Below are 22374 nucleotides of genomic sequence, written 5' to 3' on the forward strand. Positions count from 1 at the left end.
GGGAGAGTTTTCAGCATAACCTGCTAAATCTGAAGTGCAAGGATCTTTCAGACAAATAATAGCATTTAACAACTGTTTACAAAGGTATTGGTCTACAAAGTTGTTACATTGCTAAGACATAAAATGATTGTTACCTAAGGTGTCAGACACATTGGCCATTTAGGATCACAAATTTTTCTTCATAAGAAAGATGAGGAAATGACTGACAGATGAGGCAAAGAATGAGTTATTCAACCCACAAGCAAGAAAAAGACTTTAACCCATGAGCAATAACAGCTTAAGTTATAATTATTCATTCTTGAAGAACTGATGCATTGGGAATATCAAGAATGAATAACTTAATGTATACACAATTTAAATCCACTGAATAGTACAAGAATTTTAAGTTTTGAGTGACAGTTCTTTGAATTAAAGTTGTGGTTGGCTTCCAAATCCAAATGTCAAAACTTCTGTTATTTCATTAATATTAGCTGACAGTGACCAACATTGTTGCAAGATCATATAACAAATGTTTACTGACTATTTTACAATTATCTGTATTTCCATACATTTAGTGAAATGCATCAGTTCTGAAAAAGGGCTTTACGTGAGTCTGTGGCTGAAGATATTTACGTATGTTAAATCGATCCATCAGAGTGGACAATGAGTAGTAGATGCAGCAGTATTTGCTTATGTCAAGATTAGCTCTTGTGTAAACAGAAAAATTTCTTGAATGCCTGGGAAATTGGAATAAATTGAGTAAACAGAGGGTACAATATGTCCAAGGAGGTAAGAGATGAAAGTCAAACTCAACACTAGTGAATATACCACTCAAAAATATGACACAGACAGATAAATTAAAAACACACTCTGGATCACAATTTCTGTTATTACCATGTATAAGTTTTTATCTGCCTTAAAAATCTTCTTCAGGTCTAAAATGGGAAAAAAACTAATAAAAATCACAATAGTCTAACATTACAAACAGTTCCACCAGAGGGAACATCAAAACATCAGAAACCCATCATACTGGCATCACAAGATGTGTCATGTGTGAATGACACAAAACTGACAAAGGATGTACTGAAAAAAAATTTTGATAATCATGTGACTTGTGGGCAGGTCAATGGCTAGTACAATGATACAGTGTAATAACAATAACTTACAAAATTATAAAAATGCAAACTTAATACATTTCAATGTGTATGATAAGTTACAAAATAAAAGATTAAATACAAATGTAGGAAACAATCGCAGTAAACTGTACACTGCACATTTTTCATTCTTGTTAAAACATTTTGTAATCAATATTTGATGGTATCCCTCATTCTGCTAATGTGGTTATGTTTATCATGTTAGCTGGCCATACAGCAAAGGTGTCTGGTGCAGATTGAAGCCCGTGAGATGCATAAACATGCTAATGGATCATTCTTCACTCAATCCGGTATGGTAGATGGCCCTGCCACAATTTCCTCACAAAATTATCATATGTTAATATAATGTCAACATGTAGTAACACTATTTGCTGCAAGCTATTATTGTTTTTGTAACCAAATCCCTTTTTCCCATTTTTATCTTACAGTAAGAGTCCTCAGTAGTTTTGTTTATTTGTATTTCAACAGATTGAGGACTCAAATAATGAAAATTATGTGTGTGTGTGTGTGTGTGTGTGTGTGTTAGTTTTGCACTGTCCTACAAAATATACGAAGAAGAACAAAAAACGTATTGTGTACAATTTACATTCACATTTAAATTTTATCTTTTAGTTCGTAACACACCACAAATACCAAAATATACTTTTAACATGCTTTTTTTAATTTTTTTATTGTATAATGTAAGAATCTTCTTTGCGCTGTATCAATGTACTAGCCAATGACTTGTGCACATGTCATGTGACTGACCATAAAAAATTTTCCCCACCGCATCCTTTATATTCTTATGTTCGTTTTATGTCATTTGTACTATTGTTGACACACTGCACCTTGTAGCACCAGGTATGGGTTAGGTAGAATGTTAATGAGGTTTTGATGTTGCGTTACCTTTGATGGTACTGTTTGTATTAAACTTTTGTAATTCGTATATTGTCACCTCTTTTTCCTTTTCCAATTTAGATCATAAGATGATCTGCAGAGCATATTGAAAGCAGTATTCTATAATAAACAATATTGTGATCCAGGTGGTGTTCCTTCATTTATTACAACTGACATAACACTTCCTCAGATATAGCATCAATTTTGAATTGGAAATATTTCATATCTGCTAAAACAGGAAAATGGAACAGGGATGATATGTAAACAAGTTCAAAAATACTGTTGAATGCAAAAAAAAATTCTAGTACTACTTCACTGGGATGCAGATGAGGAACAAAAAATGAAATAGTAAATATAGAGTTACTGAAAACAAAGAAATTTTGTAGACTTCGTAAGTCCCTTGCCCCCACAACTCTGTTCCTATTTGAAGTTCTCCTTACAACTCAAGAACTGGTTTGTGGGCATATATTTTATCTCTCCAAGTCTACCTCTCTTCCTAACGCTTCTCCACTACTTACATCTCCTTAGTAAGTTAGTTGGTTGCGTGTTCCACTGATTAATCGCACAGTACGGTAGCCGTGGATGTGGAATGTGTCAAGTGCACAAGAAATGCACATATTTATTTATTCCTATTCAAGAATTCTTCTGTAGTATAGAAGGAGTTGTCAAGGAAATACAATTTCAATTTATTTTTGATGCTATTACTGCTGTCTGTCAGACATTTTATTTCATCTGGTAATTTGTCAAAAAATTTTATAGCAGCATATTTTACCCCTTTCTGTGCCAAAGATAGGTAGTGTAAGGATAGTTTAAGTCTTTCTTTTTTCTGGTATAATAATCATGAATGTTACTGTTGTTTTTAAACTGGCCCGTGTTGTTGAGAACAAATTTCATTAGTGAGCAAATGTACTGTGAAGCTGTTGTAAGAATTCCCAATCTTTTAAAAAGATGCCTACAAGATGTGCGACTATGAACCCCACACATTATTCTAACCAATTTCTTTTGAGCAGTGAATATTTTTTGTCTAAGTGTTGAGTTATCCCAAAATATTATTCCGTATGACATCAGAGAGTGAAAGTATGCAAAGTATGTTAGCTTACTAATTTCTATATCCTCAAAATTGGCAATTATTCAGTTTTCAAAAGTTGCTGAACCTAGTTGCTTTAGAAGATCCAAAATATGAATTTTCCAATTAAAATTCTCATCTATATGTACACTAAAAGACTAAGTATGCTCTACCCTGTCTACTGACTTCTGTTGATGTGTTACATTTATTGAAGGAACTAATCATTTCCTGTGTATTCTATAACTCCTACTCCCAATTTGGAGAAACTGGTTTTCAATACCTGCAAACATGTCTTATCATTATCCTTTTTCCCATCTGTATTCTGATGAAGGTCTTTTAGAAAATTTGAATGTTATATTTGAAACTGTATTTTTTTTTTTCTCGTTAAAAGCTTCCTGCTGGTGCTTTTTTTGCAACCTGATACTTGGATGTACCACTTTTTTTAGTTTCATTATGAATTCATGCAACATAAACTTTCTGACTAACAGAATCTGCCAACATTATTTCACTCATTACAAATATTCTCTACAGGAATCATACCTACATGATTTGTCAGGAAGAACATAAAGCTGTCACAAGGACTGTCATCAGGTAAAGCATGTTCACAAAAACACAGGGTTGATATGCAAGCAGCTAACAAGTATTCTTTGCATGTGAAACCTAATGGAGAGATGAACACGTCGACACAAACAAATGTTCTTCTAGAAGTCTCAGTTATGATGGGACTGGGCAACATTCCCAAAAGTAATATTCTGTGTATGGATATCAACAATGACAGAACATCATATTAATGGCAATAAAAAAAGAAACACCTACACACACAGGAAAGCTGATTTAGTAACAACACAAACAATCTGGAATAGAAACCTGTGTCATTTTAACCAAGCGTCCTAATATACTGTCATTATAACTGAGAATATGTGATGCAGTGTAAAAAGACATTCATTTGGCACGAATGTATTGGTTTACAGTCAACCATGATTATGATATATTATGTGACTTTTGACAGTGTTCCTCAGAATGTTTGATCCATACTACGTTTTTGTGTGTTCAATTTGTATTATGATGGATGGAATTATCAAACTAGCTGACACCAGAAAACATACTATCTATGGCACGTTATGGTAACAAACTTTCATACATCAAAGAAGCCACAGATGTTATGATCAAAAGTTGCAAATTATTCCGATGTCTTAAACAGGCCAACTATTACAACGTCTCTGAACAAACTTACACAGCAAAAAGCAAGAGAATGAACTTACATTAACATAGGTAAACTACACATGCAAATTCATATTGTAGCTCTTTTCACCTGTTAAGCTCACTTCTGAAATCTCTAGATTTACATGAGAAAGTCTGGAGAACCTTTAGTGAAATCAAACTACGATAAAACTGAAATTTTCCACATAATGTACACAGAATGAGAATGAATTAATAATTATACACTGCTCCAGAGGCAAAATGTTTTAACTAGAGATACTGTACAAGGCTAAAAAGAAGCAGATCTCTTAAGATAACAGCTGTTTAACTTACTCCAATGTTGGACGCACTGCCACCTGTGCTGCTGAAGGTGTGAGACCGAGGTGCAAGACCGTAGCCAGGCTTCGGCACGTGGCGCAGGGCACTTACAACTACAACCACACAAACACTGGACACTTTCACAAATGCACCAACAAATATTCATTACTTTTGATGCCGACAAAGCTGCTACTGCTGCCGCTGTCACCAATTCAGTGAGCAGGCTTTGGTATCAAAATGTGTATTTTTGTTGGAAATAATCTAATTAGAAATATCAATTCTCATTTTATGGAACTGTGAGCATATTTTCATCAACACGGAAAGAGTGAAGACTCTACACCTAAAACTTCAAAAACTTAAACTTTATGGGATCCATGCCCACATAATATTCATATGCTACATGCATATATTTCGATGAATAAATTCAGAGTGATTTTGGATCAGAAAACTATATCTTCTAACACAAAATGTTTGTTCTGCTGCCTCTTTAGGCCTCCTCCCTCTCTGTATTAGGCTGCTGAAAGTATAGTTGCAGTCACGAATAATGGTGGTCAAGTTCAGGCTTGTCCTGGGCACCAGTTATTTAGTGAATTTTTATCTCATTTGTTGTGAACTGCCATGACTCATGCTGGTGGTAAGTGACAAATCCTACACAAGCAAGCAAGAGATGTAATTTGTGGGATACTCGTTTGCATCAAACACAAAGCACAAGTATGCCCTATAGTAACTGTCCCTTGAAACTGGCAACAATGCAATCCCTGACCTTATCTTGACTTGCACACTTTGGTTAGGGGCAGACTGATGTTTTACACCTTTGCTTTCATTAGATGTTGCTCCCCGCACCCCCAATCTGCAACAGTGGCAGAGAGCTTTCAGTACGTGCTGAGTATCAACCTATCCTAATTCATATTGTTATTGTTATTCCACACCAGATTTTCCACTGTTTGACTCTGAAAATAGTCAAAGTCATTGGTATTGGCTGTTTTCTTCAGTAATAATGTAATGCTGCATAATTTTTTACAATATCCATTTAGTATTACAGAGTGATGACCTCAGTAGCATCAACTTTAGGAATTTGCAATCTTTTTTGGAGTGACACAACGATGACTGCTTGATTGTCTGTTTACCAAATGCAAATTTAGAATATTTGCTGTAAAAATCATAAATGACTACTTAAATTTGAGATTAGGTGTTCAAAAAATAAAATAAATTTATCACATTTATACTGCTCAACAACACATCACAGCATCAGTGACAAAATACTGTTTCTGAAGTAATTCTGAACCCATAAACTGATAATGAAATGGCAGTATTAGATAAACTGGCAGTATTAGATAAACTGCAAGTACAGATTGATAGAATAGTGAAAAGTTGTTGTCAATCAGTGAGTAAGACTCTTTCTATGTTTTATAGCAGGCAATGATTCAGTTGTTCTTCACTGCTATTACAATTTACTACTGAGGCAAACAAACCGTAAGTAGATATTAGTGATACTTTCATTCAGTATTATAGAGAATTTACCAAAATGTTGAACGAAAGTTGGAAGTGAGAGAGGGGGTGGGGCGTGAGGCACGGGGAGAGGGTGGGGGGGAGGCAGTATGTGGAAAGAACTAAGCTGCTCAATGTATGTCATTAGCTCTCTTCTATACAAAAACACATCCTTTTAAATCTCATTTGTACTTCCAACTTCCTTTGCTAGGTAAACTACTGCTTGACATGACCAATAATGGTTTCGTCACCACAACTGCATACGATGAGGCTTCTTTGCTCATTTAAGTACATTTTATTCCACATTTATTTAATAACAGTACTCTGCAATTGCTCTATTTTTAGACCACTCTGTTCCACAACACATCAGAAGGGAGATAAACTGAATCCTGAGAACAGAGTAGATAATATGATAACCAGTTTATTAGAAGAAGTTGAAACAGACAATTTTTCCAATGCATCAAGAATTGCAAGCATGAATTTCTTAGCCCTACCGGTTTCATGATATATGCAACAGCAACTTGATAAATGGCAAGGAAAGAACTGTAGAAAGATGGAGAGAATACTTCTCACAACTCTTGCATCATCCAGACCCAGATGAGATGCTACCTGCAGACATCGCACAGGACAGGAAAGATGATGAACAATGGGAAGACACTGAAGAAGGTGTGAAGACTGCAATCAAAAAACTCAGAAACAACAAGGTTCCATGGGAAGACAGCATAACAGGAGAATTAATCAAAGAGGGAGGGGAGAACTTGCACTTAGAAATACATGAACTGATCCAGCTTATATGGAAGAAGGAGACATTGCCAGAAGAATAGAAAGTGACCATAATAGCAACCTATCCTAATTCATATTGTTATTGTTATTCCACACCAGATTTTCCACTGTTTGACTCTGAAAATAGTCAAAGTCATTGGTATTGGCTGTTTTCTTCAGTAATAATGTAATGATGCATACAAGAAGTATGGTTAAAATTATTAATATTTGAAAGACGAATAATGAGGAAGATAAATGGACGAATCTTAGATAATGGAGAACAGAGGAGGAGGAGGATTGAAATCAATTTTAGATCTCTTTTGGATACTACAGAGCTATTGTCTCCCACAATTTACATGTACAGCACAGTTCCATTTTTTCACTGTCTCTCCCCTACAATACTCCCACCTACAGCCTGTGATGGGTATCACTGATGCTGTCGAAATTCTGCATTTATAGTAATATCTGTCAGAGCCAGCAGTCTCCAAAAATTTACATTTATCTTCCATGTTCCTCAGAACAATAGCAGAACTGTAGTAGGTCTAATAAGTCATGTTGCAAAATTAAGAGCCAAATAAGGTCTTAACAGCACCAACATTTTAATCTACAGTTTTATCAATTTCTTCCTCTGGTAGCAATGAAAGGGTAAGAATTACATGATGGAAAGTCCAGGTGAAATACCAGCTATATTATGAAAAGGATAAATTGCTACTCACTGTAAAGATGACACACAGAATCGCAGACAGGCAGAACGAGAAGACTCTTACACACTAAGCTTTTGGCCACAACCTTTTTCAGAACAGAAAGAAAAACCAGGAACACTCTCTCTCTCTCTCTCTCTCTCTCTCTCTCTCTCTCTCTGTCGCAGGCACACCTCACACACATCTGCTGGCTATCTCTGCCCACTCTGGCCAGACTGCAACTGTTGCAATGAATGAACACAGCAATCTGGAGAGAGGCAGGGAAGGGTGAGGGATAGCTGGGACTAGAAGGTGACAAGACAAGGCACCTGGAACAGCATCAGGAGGCTGTGAGGGGTGTCGGGGGGGGGGGGGTGAGAACGGAGAGGAGCAATGATGAGGAAGAGAGAGGCGGGTGCGTTGGCAGAGAGCAGTCACAATGCGGGTGAGGGATATGAATTGAAAGGAGGTGATACAACTGATGGTGGGCAAACTATTGTGTGGAATGCATGGGGACAGTAGATTATTGCAGATTACGGCAAGGCTAATTTTGGGAGTGGAGAACGTGTTGTAAGGATAACTCCCATCTGTGCAGTTCAGATAATCTTGTGGTGGAGAGTGATAGGTGGGGGAAGGGGGAGGGGGGGGGGGGGGGGACAGGTTGCCTAGTTTGTGATTGTAGCTACTGAAATCAAGCACATTATGTTCAGCCGCATGTTGTGCCACAGGGTAATTCACTTCACTCTTGGCCACAATTTGGCAGTAGCCATTCATCCTGGTGGACTTCTGGTTGGTAATCGTACTACTATAAAAAGCTGTGCAATTATTGCAACAGAGGTAGTATATGACATGGCTGCTTTCACAGGTGGCATGCTCTCTGATGGGGTTGAATAAGACTGTGACAGGACCAGAATATGAAGTGCTGGGTGGGTGGATTGGGTAGGTCATGCAACTGGGTCTTCCTCACGTGTATGATCCATGTAGCAAGAGGTTGGAATTGGGAGAGGTGTAAGACTGGACTAGGATGTTGTGGAAGTGGGTGGATGGCAGGACTTGGGAAGCAGGACTTTAGAAGCATTGGAAAGGGTCTTGGGTAGTGATGTCCCTTATTTCAGGGCACAATGACATATAATCAAAGCCCTGATGAGCGATCTAGTTCAGTTGTTCCAGTCCAGTGTCATATTGGGTGAAAAGGAGCACACCTTTGTAGCTGGAATGTGGAGGTTGTTATAGGACTGAGGGTGTGTGGGGGTATGGCATGGGAAATCTGTTTGTGGACTACATCTGGGGGATACTGCCAGTCTCTGAAGGTGTTTGTGAGACCTACTGAATACTGGGCAAGGGAATTCTTGTCACTGCAGATACACCATGTTACTGGGTAGCCAGCCTACAGGGAGGGACTTTCGGTTGTGGAAGGGATGGCAGCCTTCAAGTTGTACATACTGTTGGTAGTTGGTGGGTTTAGTGTGGACAGAGCACACAAATGGAACCATCAAAGAGGAGGTGGTCAATGTCCAGGAAGATGGCATGCTGGGTTGATGAGGATACGATGAAGCAAATGGGAGAGAAGATGTTGAAGTTGTAACAGAATAATAGGGTGTCTTGGCCCTGACTCTAGATCCATGAAGATATCTTCAATGAACCTGAATCAGACCAAGGATGTCGGCGTATAGGAAAGTGGCATCAACAGTAACCATTAGTGACCCAGCAGGTGAAGGGATGGGAATTGTGGAGAATCTGTGCAGGAAGTGCTTTGTATTTTTGATATGGGAGTTTAGACTTTGGTTAATTGGTTGGAGCTGTTGGTCAATGAGGGCCAAAATTCAGTGGGGACACACTAACCAGCAAAAATGGGACATCTAGGATTGTTGGATTTGTGGATTTTGGGGAGCACGCAGGAGGTGGCTATGCAGGGTGTCATTAGGGCAGGGAGGGAATTGGATTCAGGGGAGAGTTTCTGGGAAGGGGCTGGAGGTTATGATGGACTTCTGGGATGGGTTCATTCTGGCGGAGTTTGTAGGTGAAGCAGTCAGACAATTGGCAGAGGCTTTCTGACAAGCAGTCACTGCAATTCATAACAACAATGGTGGAACCTTTGTCTGCACAGGTACAGTGATTAGGTGGGGTTCTGTTTTGTTCTGGGTATGGGTGTGCTTTCTTCTGGTGAAATGTTGGTGTTCTTAGGAAGAGAACTCAGTAAGGAGTCAGCAGCAATGAATGAAAATGCATGCCAGACCGCGACTCGAACCCCAGGGTCTCATTCTTACTAGGTAGTTGTGTTAACCACTGCGTGACCTGGACACATTGTTTATCGCAAATGTGTGAATTATATCACTATGCTCCCTGGCTGCCTCACATTCACACCTAGCATCACCTATCTGAAGTCCCTGTCTATGACCTCCATGCTTCCTAATTTTAGATTCCCACTGGAGGTCAAATGTAAGGCTGTAGTATTATTGCCCATCAAGGTGAATCAATTGTATGAATGTCTGTTCCTTTGGACATGTCTGAAAAAACAGATACCAAACATTCATGTAACTGAACCACGTCTTTTGTCAGGGCTTTGATTATCTCTCGTCATGATCTGAAATGAGGGACATCCTACGCAAGAGCCTCCCCAACCATCCTGAAGTGATGTTTTGTTGCCCACACAACCTCCACAGCATCCTAGTCCATTTCTGTGCCATTCCTAATCCCAAAATCTTGCCATAGGGTTAATTTCCCTGTGGAACTAGTCTACCCCATGAGGAAACTAGCTGTCACCTATGGTGAGGCAATTTATGTCAACAATGAATGGAATCCTCTACAAGAAGTAAAACCATTTTATGGATTAATAATTCACTTCAGCTTGTAACAGATTTTAAAATTTTTTAAAAAACTTAAAATTATGTGCCATACCAGTGTATACCTCACGGTTTCCTTTTGGATTTATTGTTCTACATTTTGTTTACCTGAAGATGTGGCTTTTAGTGGCGTGAAACCAGTAGTGATCCAGTAATAAAGGACTAGATACAGCTGAAGTGGTTTATTAATATCCCAGATTACTACTCATAGCTGCAGTTGCCCTATCTACAAGGTTGTCTGCTGAAATAAAATTAATTGCAGCATTTGCAAAGCTGCAACTTGGTCTTGTGAACATGGGACTTTAGATTACTCTACTGCCTTTTCCAGCTAGCAGTAACAGAAGCAAAATGTTTTGGAATCTGCTGTGTCAGAATACCTTCATAGTAATCACAAATAGTCATTGAGGAACCTGCCACTTAAACCAGCATACATCTAATTTAAGGACTGCTAATTTTGGTAGTACATAGTATCTTCTAACTTGTTGTCAGTTTCCATCTCAGGTAGTTTGGAAGCCAGTGAAATAACTCACGTGATTTTATCCCTGATCCCGTCGACCGGCATTATGGGTGATTGGAGTGTTGTCAGAGTTTCAGGTTTTATAGAAACAATTTGTCCACCCTTCTAGGTAAGGGAAAAAACAACCATAATTCCTTCCAACAAGAGTACACACCAGAATACCTTCACCTGTGCACCTAAAGCTGTGAAGAGAATCACAAATGGAGAAGATGGAAAGGAGAGAGTACTCACAGCATAGCCAGCGGGGCCCCCATTCCGTCCAGCAGCTGGGAGAGTTGATGACTTCAGTCCATAGCCAGGCTTGGGCACAGGACGCAGAGCTGACACCACTATACAGCAAGAAAGAGAATGGCCGAACATCAACAGCAAGCACGACTAAACCATGCAAAATGACAGCACACGTGCTCAAGAGAAAACAATTTTAAGTCTGTTCCTATGTCTTTATTAATACACATTACACACAAAAAGTTGAAAAAGTGCTATTTGTTCAACAGAGTACTGAAAGACATGCAGAACTAAGATTTTTACACGTGTGCTAATAAGAACATACCCCACACAGAGAAGCTAAGTCATATCTTTTGTTAATAGCATGATAAATGAAAACCAAAAGAAACATGTGATCTCAGACTCTTCAAAGTTGCTACTCAATATCACAGATAACGCCATCTCTGCCAATGCTGCTACTCACAGGAAAATTAGAAATAGAACAATTGTAGGAGGGAATAAAGTGATGATAAACTGAATACGTTCTGCTATTTTGTTCCTCAATTGCATATTTATCACCTGAAGAGGCAATGTAACATTCAGAGACTAATGCAAACTCTGTATATGCCAGAAGGAATGTATAAACTTCACTTGAGAACTAATCTAATATTTGCAAATGAATTTATGGTACCAGCATTGTACAATAATAAAAGTAAAAGACATGCGAACTAACACAGATTTAAATTGTTAAACAAATATTGTTATATTGTGATGGATCTGGAGAGATATACTGACTTTAACTAACTCTACACACTGTTAGAAATGTTTCCGAAGGCTACCATGAAAATTACAGTAACCTGGCATTTATTCTATGCTGTAGTGAATGCCTCTGCATGAGGTAGAAAGGGGGACTACTATATGTGTACTTTGTCCTCTTCACAAAACTCTCTCCCATCCTATATTTGAAAGGACTTTAGTGGGGTAGGTGGTGTATTGAAGGTGGGAAGGAAAAGACAAACGCAGAGAGCAATGAAAAAAATACACGAAAGAAGTAAATACATTTTTTCAAGGTTTTCAGAATTTCAGCTTCATAAACTGTGTAGTATTATTCAAAGGATAAACCATCAAAGTGAGACACACAAAAGAATGGCTGTCATCAAAAAACATGCACCAACAGTGGCAGTGTAATATGTAGGAACTCTTATGATTATCCAAATTAATTAATAGACAATACAACTGCATTTTCATGAACTACATTTAATCTTTTTTAAGACATAAAGGAGGAGATGCACCACACACAATGAAGTTACTACTGTACACTCAGTTACTGTTTTTTTTGCCTCTAATGCACAGCTACTGGTATGTTAGGTATTATTAATATCAAGTTTTGCACACTTTTGATAGTACTGCATGTACTTTCTGTTCAAAGTGACAGTATAAATTTTATTAATAATTAAACATAACAGCAGCTAACTACGTTACACAAGCAGTAAAACAACAAAACAAGATATGTAAGAATTCCAGCTGGCAATATTTACAGAGTAAATGCCGTATTCTGTTCAGAGAGAAATGAAATTTATGATTATGATTATGATTCCCCAACTTGAAAGTAAACCAAGAAGAACAGCAAAGCAACTGAAGATAAAGTGTTTTCATGCTACAAACAATGGGAGAACAGCCAAACTTAGTTTTTAGGGACACAAGTAACACTGCCAATTGCAACAAAATTCACAAATATCTCTACAATCAATACATCATCATCATCATCATCATCATCATCATTTGATTTTTTCATCCTCATGATCAAATGAGGAGAACGACTCAAATTACATAGCTGATGAATCTGCTTTCTTCTTTTCCCAATATGTCTTTCCTTCTCACTGAAGTTTCTCTATTGTTCTGTCCAGGTTCTACTGGCTCCAGTTCCCTTCGTTTGCCAATTCATTATTTTCGAACAGACGTTCTGAATGCACATCTACCTTGCACAGATCATCTGTCGTGTCTATTTTTTGAAAATCTCTTTCAGTTTCAAGCAACCAATTATCCGTAACGTTTTTTGAGCCAATATGACTGAGAACTATTTTTGCTAGTCTATCTTCATTATTTCTGATGATGTGATAGTAAAATTTTTGATTCTCTTAATGGAAGAGTCAGATTGTTTCTATACAATTATTACGTTCCAGACAGTTTCCTGTCATCCAAATTATTCCATGCAAGGAGACACAAAAATTTTCCTTCAAATTGTTTTTTTCAATCAGTACAGTAAGATTGGTCAATATGGAGACATGACAGAATGGCAGAAAGGAGCCATATTCGTTGGAATTACTTATGACCTCATCGCATAGGATACACAAACAAATTGGGCAACTTCATTCACAGACTGTTCAAAATATTTACTTGGCTTAATAACAATAGTCATGAAAAGGACCTAGCAGACTGGGTCCTGAGATGAGTAGCATGTCTTTTCAGTCACAACCAGTTTCAAACAAAATAGCAACTGCTGGTGTAAGAGAATGCAGGGCCATCTCAACCAGTTTCTGAACAAACAATGAGAAGAGAACCACATGCTATGGACATTTAGTGACTGGTATCTTGCAATAGGGTGTTGCTCTCAACCTAAATGTCTTCAATGAGCCAAACAATGTAGAAACTGGAAAATAGTTGACTAGAGATTGTAGTGTGGTATAAAAAAGTCACAATTTTGTCTCTTTTCAAATGATGCATGGTTTCGAGTGCTCAGATGGCCCAATGGTGTATAATGCACAGTGCAAGGATGGTGTAGTTCATGCTGGAGATGGTTCTGTGATATTTAGGGGATGCTTTTCGTATCTTGATTTAGGTCCACTCATTTGCATTACTGTGAACAAGAACTAGGATGTTTAATTCATTATTGTCAGTTACCAAGTGTCACCCTTTCTTCTACATCTTCATGATGACTACATGGTGGACACTACCATCTTCCAAAATGACAAAGCTATGTTCACAGGGCTTCAAGTATAAATTACGTTTGACCAAAACTCTTGACAACTTGACTGGCTCATAAATCACCCAATTTTAATCCCACAGAAAATGTCTGGAACTGTTTAGAACAATAGGTCAACATTCCCACAATTTGGAATCTCTGCAGGATCTAATCATCAATGAATGATGTTAGTTGGACATGGCACACGTGAAAAAACTAGGATTCTCAATGAACTGAGGCCATTACTGAAGTTGGAGGTAGTGTTGCACAGTACTACTAAGGTGTCTCCTGGGGGTGATTAATTTTATGCCTGGAGTGCTTAGGTGAAGAAGAAGTGAAGAAATATAACTATTTTACCATAATAGTGTATGAACAGAACAAATGGCCAACAAAGCTTTGTGCCTTTGTGGCATGGATTCAATGATATTGTTGAGTTATTGTAAGACATTTTGTGTCTACTCATGACAGCAATCAGTTTCTTATGAATTGTTCTGTTGCCAGGAGAGATTAAAACCATTGCTTATGCATCCACAACATGCAGGTGTCCCTCCTAAGAGTAATCAGGTGCATTTTCTTTTATGTTTTCGCAGATTTTTGCAGTTTCGTTTTTGAAATGTGTAGATGGAGTCTGCCGAAACCAATACTGTTCATCACGTTTTATGCAACACCCAGTGTCAACAGGAAGCATCAGTTTGTTTCCTATCACAAACTAAATTATATTTAAAGTGAAATTTACATGCACATGCACTAGACTGGTCTCAAATTACTGTAGTGCAATATTCATTTTATCAGCATGTATTAACAGGGGCAGTAAAACAGGAATAATAACTATTATTACAACAGTGACTAAGTAGCACTGCTGCATGTTGGTAGCAGACAGTGCTAGGCAGGCGGGCATGCAAGTTGTTGCTGGAGTACCAGTTATTCTTCCTCTTTTACTGTCCCTGTTAATACATATCCGTAAAACGAACATCACAGTAGACTAAACCGAGACCGCTCTATCGAATGAGCGCATAAAATTGCACTTTAAAAATCATTTTGTTCACAACAGGAAAGAAATCAGTGCTTTCCACTTACACTGGGCATTGCATGAAAGACATGATGAGCAGTATCCATTTGGGCTGACTCCAGCTACACATTGTAAAAATGAAATTGGAAATATCTGCCAAAACATTAGAGAAAATGTGCCTAACGAGTCTTAGAAGAGACACCAAGTAAGATTTAACACTATTCTGTTTCTCAAACAAGAATCATCATGTATTGCTTTGAAGTTCCAGTACATCTGAGATTAATTTAAATTTGCCACAAGTATGGAAAGGAAATAATACACTTATATATGTCCACACTCACACAAAGCATTGCAAAACTCAAATGTAAAAATACTTTTAGTAATCACATATTAGCTAGAACTATCACGTATAAAGACACAATTGCTGCCTTTCTGTAAGGTGGCAAGAAGAGTCTACTAGCTTCCATAAATGCATTCATAGTTCACCCTATTTCACTGCTGAAAAAAAACTCACTCTTTACGCAATCTATTTCCTAGTTTGTTTTCTCTGTTGCATTTCTTTTAAGTTTCTTTACTATTTTTCCCATTTATTCCATTTTTCAGCTTTTATATGAGAATAACTTTCTCCCACTTTTACATTTCATTGTTATTCCAATAGCATAATTACTACCACATGATGCACATATCAGTTATTAGTCACTAATGTCTTTCAGGCTGGTTTTAAATCACGTACAGATAAGTTTTCATTTGCAATATATTGAAAGCTTCACTGAAGACGAGTTGATGCCATTTAAAAACAACATGAACAGCTGGTATGCATATTCTCCAGTAAAACAAGCCATTTAACTCAATACATGTGTCTGTGCCAAAAAATTTCCTTTTCTGTATATTCTCCAAACTGTATTAACTGCTTTGCCTGTTGTGCTACATCTCTGTCCCATTCCTCTGAGAAATGTTTTTATCTCATCTAGTAGTTGTTTGACCTTTTTTTTCCATCTTTATTAGTCTGAAGACACCACCAGATAATACCATAGTTAATGCCTGTATATACATCATTATCCTGTAGTTAATATGTTGGGGCTAGTTATCTTTCATTCTGAATTTGTGAAGCTGGTCATACATAGTATTTGAGTATTACGTTTTTCCATGGTTGTTCAGGCTGCTCTGCACTTTTGTCAAATACATCTGATTAAGCTTCAAATGAAAACAGTGCTGAACCATGGGTAGACAAGTATGGCCAGTAGTCACCTTAGCTCAATTAGAAGACAGATTTCGCAATAAGAACAACAAAACAACATCTACTAATAAGCTTCAAGAGTAATAAACAGCAAGCTAAAGAAATAAACAGTAAACCTAAAAGTCAGCCATGCAAGAGACACTGTACACTGTTTAAATTCACTGCACATATGGCAGAAAAAGAATGGCTTTACCTCCAAGACGCGTTTCTCCAGGATGTGCTTTTCTAAAGAAATCTATGGATATGCATGCCATCTGGCGAACTGAATGCAAGATTAGTTCAATTTGATAAAACCATACAAAAACTATTGCTCTGGATTCTTGATATCAATTATTTTAAAACAGCCATGCAATTCATTTCAAAATATTAAATAAACATCACAAGCACGAGTACAATCCCTTATGTTATTGACAGCTATGCATATTTGAAAAACAAGAGGTAACTTGACAATTTTCATGAAACTGATCCAGTATTGTGTACAACAATGAACTTTAAATGTAATAAATAATTCACATTGAAAGGTTCCTATAAATGCACATGTAATTTTATTTGAATTGTTGCTGCTGTCCTTTTATATAGCTGAGACTTATCCACAGATTACCAACATATTACTTCTCTTATTTAGATAATTAAATTAAATTAATGCAGCTTTACATCATGTTTCCCCTTAAACATTATAAGAGAAATTTTGTTACTTTCCACTTAAACTTACTTCTGTGCTTTCCTCAAACACATCCATTTTTCTCTCTCCATACATTTCTGCTGTTACTTCATCTGTCTCCTCCTTCCCCATTCTCATCAATGTCACTTGTTATTCTTTGACAAACCCCATGCCCTTTCTTTCTTGCTTTCTGCCATACTTACAATTTTCTACACCATAAAAGAGTTCAAATATCTACAGTGCAACTTCGTTGGAATACACCAATAGAGGATTAGATTTTGAAGGCTGAGAAAGTCTTTAAAACTGTATCCATTCAACAAGTCATCCCCCACCCCCTTGCTGAATAAATGGAAACTACTGCACCATCAAATTGTACTCCATCCCAAAAGTAATAGTTCAAGAACCATGTTGATTTCTGTGAAGTGGACAACATTTGCCAAACTTTTGTATAAAAAAATCTGTTAAATTAATAAAACATGAAACATTTTCATATGAGCAACCAAAGTTCAATGCACGCACTTACCATTGTAACTAGGAATAGTGCCTACTGATCTCCCCACAGATGACCGATAGCTGGAACTGCGGTCCATATATTCGTCTTCTTCCCATGGTCTAGGATGGTCCACATTTCTTGATGGAGCTTCAAAGAAACACAAGGGAAGAGATGGCTTAATCAACTGGATCATGTGGCACCTTAATGTGACAAAGGATTTATTTCCTTTATTTAAATAAGAAACACACGCACATCATTTACATAATCCCTTCCTTCAATGTTCTTTCAAAATTAATCCTACTGAACTTATGTCCTTAGATCTTTATTTGTTTTTTTAATAAATCTTTTAACTTTCACACCCCTCAGAAACACAGAGAACTCCCCATTAATAAGAAAGGAGACTGAGTGACTAACATCATTTTGATGATTATGTCACTAGAGATGGAGCACATGATCTGATAGGGCCAAGATGGGGAGAGAGAGATTGTTTATAGCCTTTACAAACAAACAGTCTCAGCATTCTATTTGATCAGTTTAGACAGACCACAGAGAATCTAAATTGGATGGCCAGATGAGGATTTGAAACCTATCCTTTCCAAGTGAAGATTCAGTGCATTACTTTGCTACGTAATACACAGCTGGAACACCACTTTTCTTCATAAAGCTTTGATTAAAAGTAGTAACACACTGTATGTCACATTAAAGTAAAAGCTGAGATTTGTATTTACAGCTGAATCAGCTTCTATACATTATTTCTTTTCGTTTTCAGTTCAGGCTCAGCTCCCAAGCCTCTAAATGTTAGAAGATGCAAAAATATATTAATCTCTGATCTTAAACCTCTCTACATGCTTTACTTTGATGAAAGTTCTATTGTTGGAGGTTAGATCTCCCTTGATAAAAACTTTCTTCCTCACAATGTTTTAATATTATTCTCACAATGTGCTAATATTTCTACTGTTCTTCCCAGGCTTGTTCTTTTGTCACAAGAAACTACTCTTCTCAGTCAGTTTCTACTGCTCTCTCACACTGAAGACCATCTTTTGTTGTCAGTCTGGTGACATTCCGCAAATTACAAAGTAAACAGATGTATTGTTAAATGAAACTGAGTCTGTCTTTTTTTAAATTTGGTAGCGCATCCTTAGCTAATATTAGGTGGTTTTAGTGCTCAACATAGCTTGGGGCTCAGACAAAGAAAACAGTGTTTACAAAATGATAGTGGACATTGTTGATGAAGATAACTCAATCATTTTTAATGACAGCTCCCCAACAAGGAAAATTGCAACAAACCAATGACTGAGTGCTGTAGACGTATGTTTGGTGTCACCGAGTTTAACATAAAACTCCATACAGGAGGTAGTCGCAGAAGCCCTTGGATCTGATCATCTAAGATTTCTCAGATGTGACACAGGGGCAATACATGGTGTCATATGGGCAGGCTACAAGTGGAACATTCAGAAAGCAGACTGGAACAAGTACACTACTATGCTTTTAGGAAGGACAAACATTTTCAGAATGTAGAGAGACAAGGACAGACTACATGAATTTCACTGCTTGTTTTGAAGAATCATGAATGGTACCTATCCCACATCATAAAACCTTTGTTCCAAAAACTACAACACAGTATGGGGAGATTAGGAATGCACTAATGCATTGCTGGAACAAAAGAAAGCATGAAAACTGTACAGAAAGCACATTTCAGCACAAAATTACATAAACTTCAATAGACTGCATTCAAAAGTAAAGTGAATATTCTAAAATAAGAAGAAACTGCATGGATCAGCTTCTGTAACAACCTTACGAAGACATACCCAGTTCAACCATCTGGAGCAAAAAATGAAGTGTGTACATAGAACCTGGGACAACACAAGTGCAATAGTGCTTCTGCACAAATTAGTGTATGACTTTATGAAACGTTTGCCACCAGACTCTGTTGAACCATATACTCATGAGCAAGGAGACCATTTCCTAAAAAAATACTTTACTGTTGTGGAACTCAACAGAGCCCTGTTATTTGGGAGAAACAATGCTTCTGGACTAACAATACACAATAACACATGCTCTCTACCTAAATACAGAAAGGGAGGAATTATTTTTGTAATATTTTTTATAATACTTGGCACAAAAGAACTGATAGCCACAAATGGGAGACATCGCGAACAGTGTCATTAGGAAAACACAGTAAAGAACCTAATGAAGCAACATCATATAGGGCAATAATTCTCCTAAACTGTTTACAAGAAGTGCAGGAAAGGAAGTTGGAACATAGGCGTGAATGGTAGTATGAGACCACAACCTATTCCCCAAATCAAATTTTGGTTTTCAGTGAAGAAATGGCATGAATGAAACACTAATAAAATTAGTAAGCGGCATCCAAACATGTCTCACCTGCAATAGATACTTCACTGCACCTTTTACTGACATAAACAATGTGTGTAATAATGTCAACTTATCAAATGCTGGATGCCAAAATGTGGAGGCAGAATATTCCTGGTAGCTTTGTGAGCGAACTTATCCCCTTCCTTTCTCAATGGTAACTGGTAATAAGTGTAAATGGCTATATGAGGCCTAGAATGACAAGCACAGGGCTACCCCAAGGATCAATTATCTCTCTCCCGCTTTTCAATATATTGTACAGGACTGCTAGCTAGTGTGGGAATATTTAGGATTTTTATTCAAAAAAATTTATTTCAAACTCTGTTTTCCACGTGTTTCAAACACTGCTGCAGTGTCAGTTTCTACAGAGCGTACTTGCCTGAGAATCACAGAGCTAGTAGCATCACAGCACATTTTCTGTTGGTTGCTAAAATTAGCAACCCCTCCCCCATCTTACCCAGCACCCTCCTAAATAAACTAGAATACACATACCACAGATTAGGTAATGTGGTAGGTGAGTCACATGTGTCATTTTGAAGAGTCTCTGATGGGAGAGTATAGATGCATCTTCCTCGTTTCCAGTTAGGGCTGATGTGCTCTTGTGATCTAGACTTCAGCCACAGTGAACTGCTAACGCCATACAACACTAGCCCTGCTTGCAGGAACTGGCCACTGGCTTGCAACACTCCTGCAGACCCACCAAGCATCTGAATGTGCTGTCTATGGACACTGTGGAATTCCAGTGTTACCCATCTAGTGCTAACATGGCTGGGCTTGCTGCCCATCAGTCGCATTGCAATACTGGGCATTGAAGTCAACACAGTTCACACGCAAGTGGCATGCAAATTACACAGTCACCTGCAGATATTGTCTCATCAATGACCATATGGCTAACCTCACACTCAAGCTGCATGCCCACAGGCCAAGCTGCTACCACCTAGTTGCATGGTACAAAATGACCAGCATCATGCCTTTCTAACCTGGGCATCACAATCTCCTGCCACCTGCGGCTGTGCAGCCCATTTACCACTCGTATGTCTGCAGAGCCCACTTGGTCAGCACAGGGGCTCTGGCTCGTTTCAATGCTGGGGCATCTGTTCTTTGCTGCCATGCAGTCAGCAGCCACAGCTGGGTCAACACTGTATCCACGCAGATGCCGCAAGCCAATGACCCACTTCATCTATGGACATCAATTGTGCCACACCACACAGTGACTTGATAAGTACCCTTGAACTTCTGATTACTGGGAGCAAATATGGACTCTCCAACCAGTAAATTATAGTTTTAAATGGACAATGTTCAGGGGTTACTGGCTACATTAATTATATGTGACACTGTTATTAAATAGAGGTTCATTCTTCCTTGTTAAGAATCCTAATTTTATAGGTAGAACACTTATCTGGTACACTGCATTAGGCTCAATGTTTTGTTTCTTAGTAAGAGGAACAACTGGAAAGATACTGCGTGCAAACAGCATTAGTTATCTGCATGTTTTCTAAGTGTCACTTTTTTAAGTTAATTTTTGCTATTTACTGCTCATGCTAGAAACATGTTGAGATGGGTAAGATGTAGAATACAAGGGAAAAATAGGGAAACTGTTTTCTGTGGACAGCATTATCTGTACATGCATGTCCAATAAATTTTACCTCTTAAGATGTGTATTGGGCAGAGTTTTCACCTACAACAAGTGTACCTACAAAAAGTACATCTACATGTACTGCTGTTGGCATCCATAGCACAGCAAGACACACATTAATAACAAGTTACTGTTGCTGCTGTTGTGGGTAACTGACACCCTACGCAGAAGTACATTTTAACTTATCTCACACAGCCAGTTTTGAGGCTGACCGAGGCAATGTTAATGTCTGTTCTATCGCATATGTAGGCTACACGTATCTGAACCATCTCATGACCTGAATGAAGATAACTGCCCACTCTGTATTCCGAATCTTCTAAAATAAATAAATACATAAATAAATAATAAAAAACCGGATGACTAAAGTGATCCTGAGTTTTACATTGAATTTAGTGGCTCAGGAAGTGAAGAAGAAGAATGTGATGTTACTTCATTAGAGACAGAAAGTGATGGCATTTTGTCAGTTGAGTGACAAGTGCTTGCCAATGGTATGAGATAAATACATTCACTGAGCTCCAGCCAGCTCCTCCAAGATTTATATTCACAGGAAATCATTGTAAAGTACATGATTAGACTTCACAGTGACACAAACTAAAAAATGACCTCAAGTTTCAGGATATTTATTCGAAGTCCAGAGCACAAGTAAACTAGGGGTTTTATTACTGGTGATCTACAAAAATTTTAAACTCATTATTTTGAGCTTTAAAAGATGTCTTTATTGCTTTCAGGATGTCAAGTGTGAAAGGTGACAGTCAAGTTCCACATGATTAAGGACCGGAAAAATTTACATTACAGTTAGAAGCAATCTGCCTTTTCCCACATTTTGATATTCTTATAAACATGCCACATGTGTGCCTGTGCTGTGTTGAGCCACATTTTGAACATATCATTGCAATATTCTGCAAATTCTTTTATA

General features: G+C 37.7%; 1 protein-coding gene across 6 annotated transcripts in view; it reads right to left on the reverse strand.

The window, feature by feature from the left end:
* The window catches only part of LOC126251682 (actin-binding LIM protein 2), a 359496-nt gene that overhangs the window by 24625 nt on the left and 312497 nt on the right, over positions 1-22374 (reverse strand). For 4 of the 6 annotated variants that reach the window (XM_049952267.1, XM_049952266.1, XM_049952264.1 and 1 more), the window contains 2 exons: positions 17480-17596; positions 11115-11212 (listed from right to left, as the gene is read on the reverse strand). In XM_049952267.1, coding sequence (XP_049808224.1) covers positions 11115-11212; positions 17480-17596 — 215 coding nt within the window. Of the gene's footprint in view, positions 1-4608; positions 4707-11114; positions 11213-17479; positions 17597-22374 lie in introns of all 6 variants that reach the window. The other 2 variants (XM_049952265.1, XM_049952269.1) reach the window with 1 other exon arrangement.

This window comes from Schistocerca nitens, chromosome 4 (genome assembly GCF_023898315.1).
Source record: "Schistocerca nitens isolate TAMUIC-IGC-003100 chromosome 4, iqSchNite1.1, whole genome shotgun sequence".
Lineage (NCBI taxonomy): Eukaryota > Metazoa > Arthropoda > Insecta > Orthoptera > Acrididae > Schistocerca > Schistocerca nitens.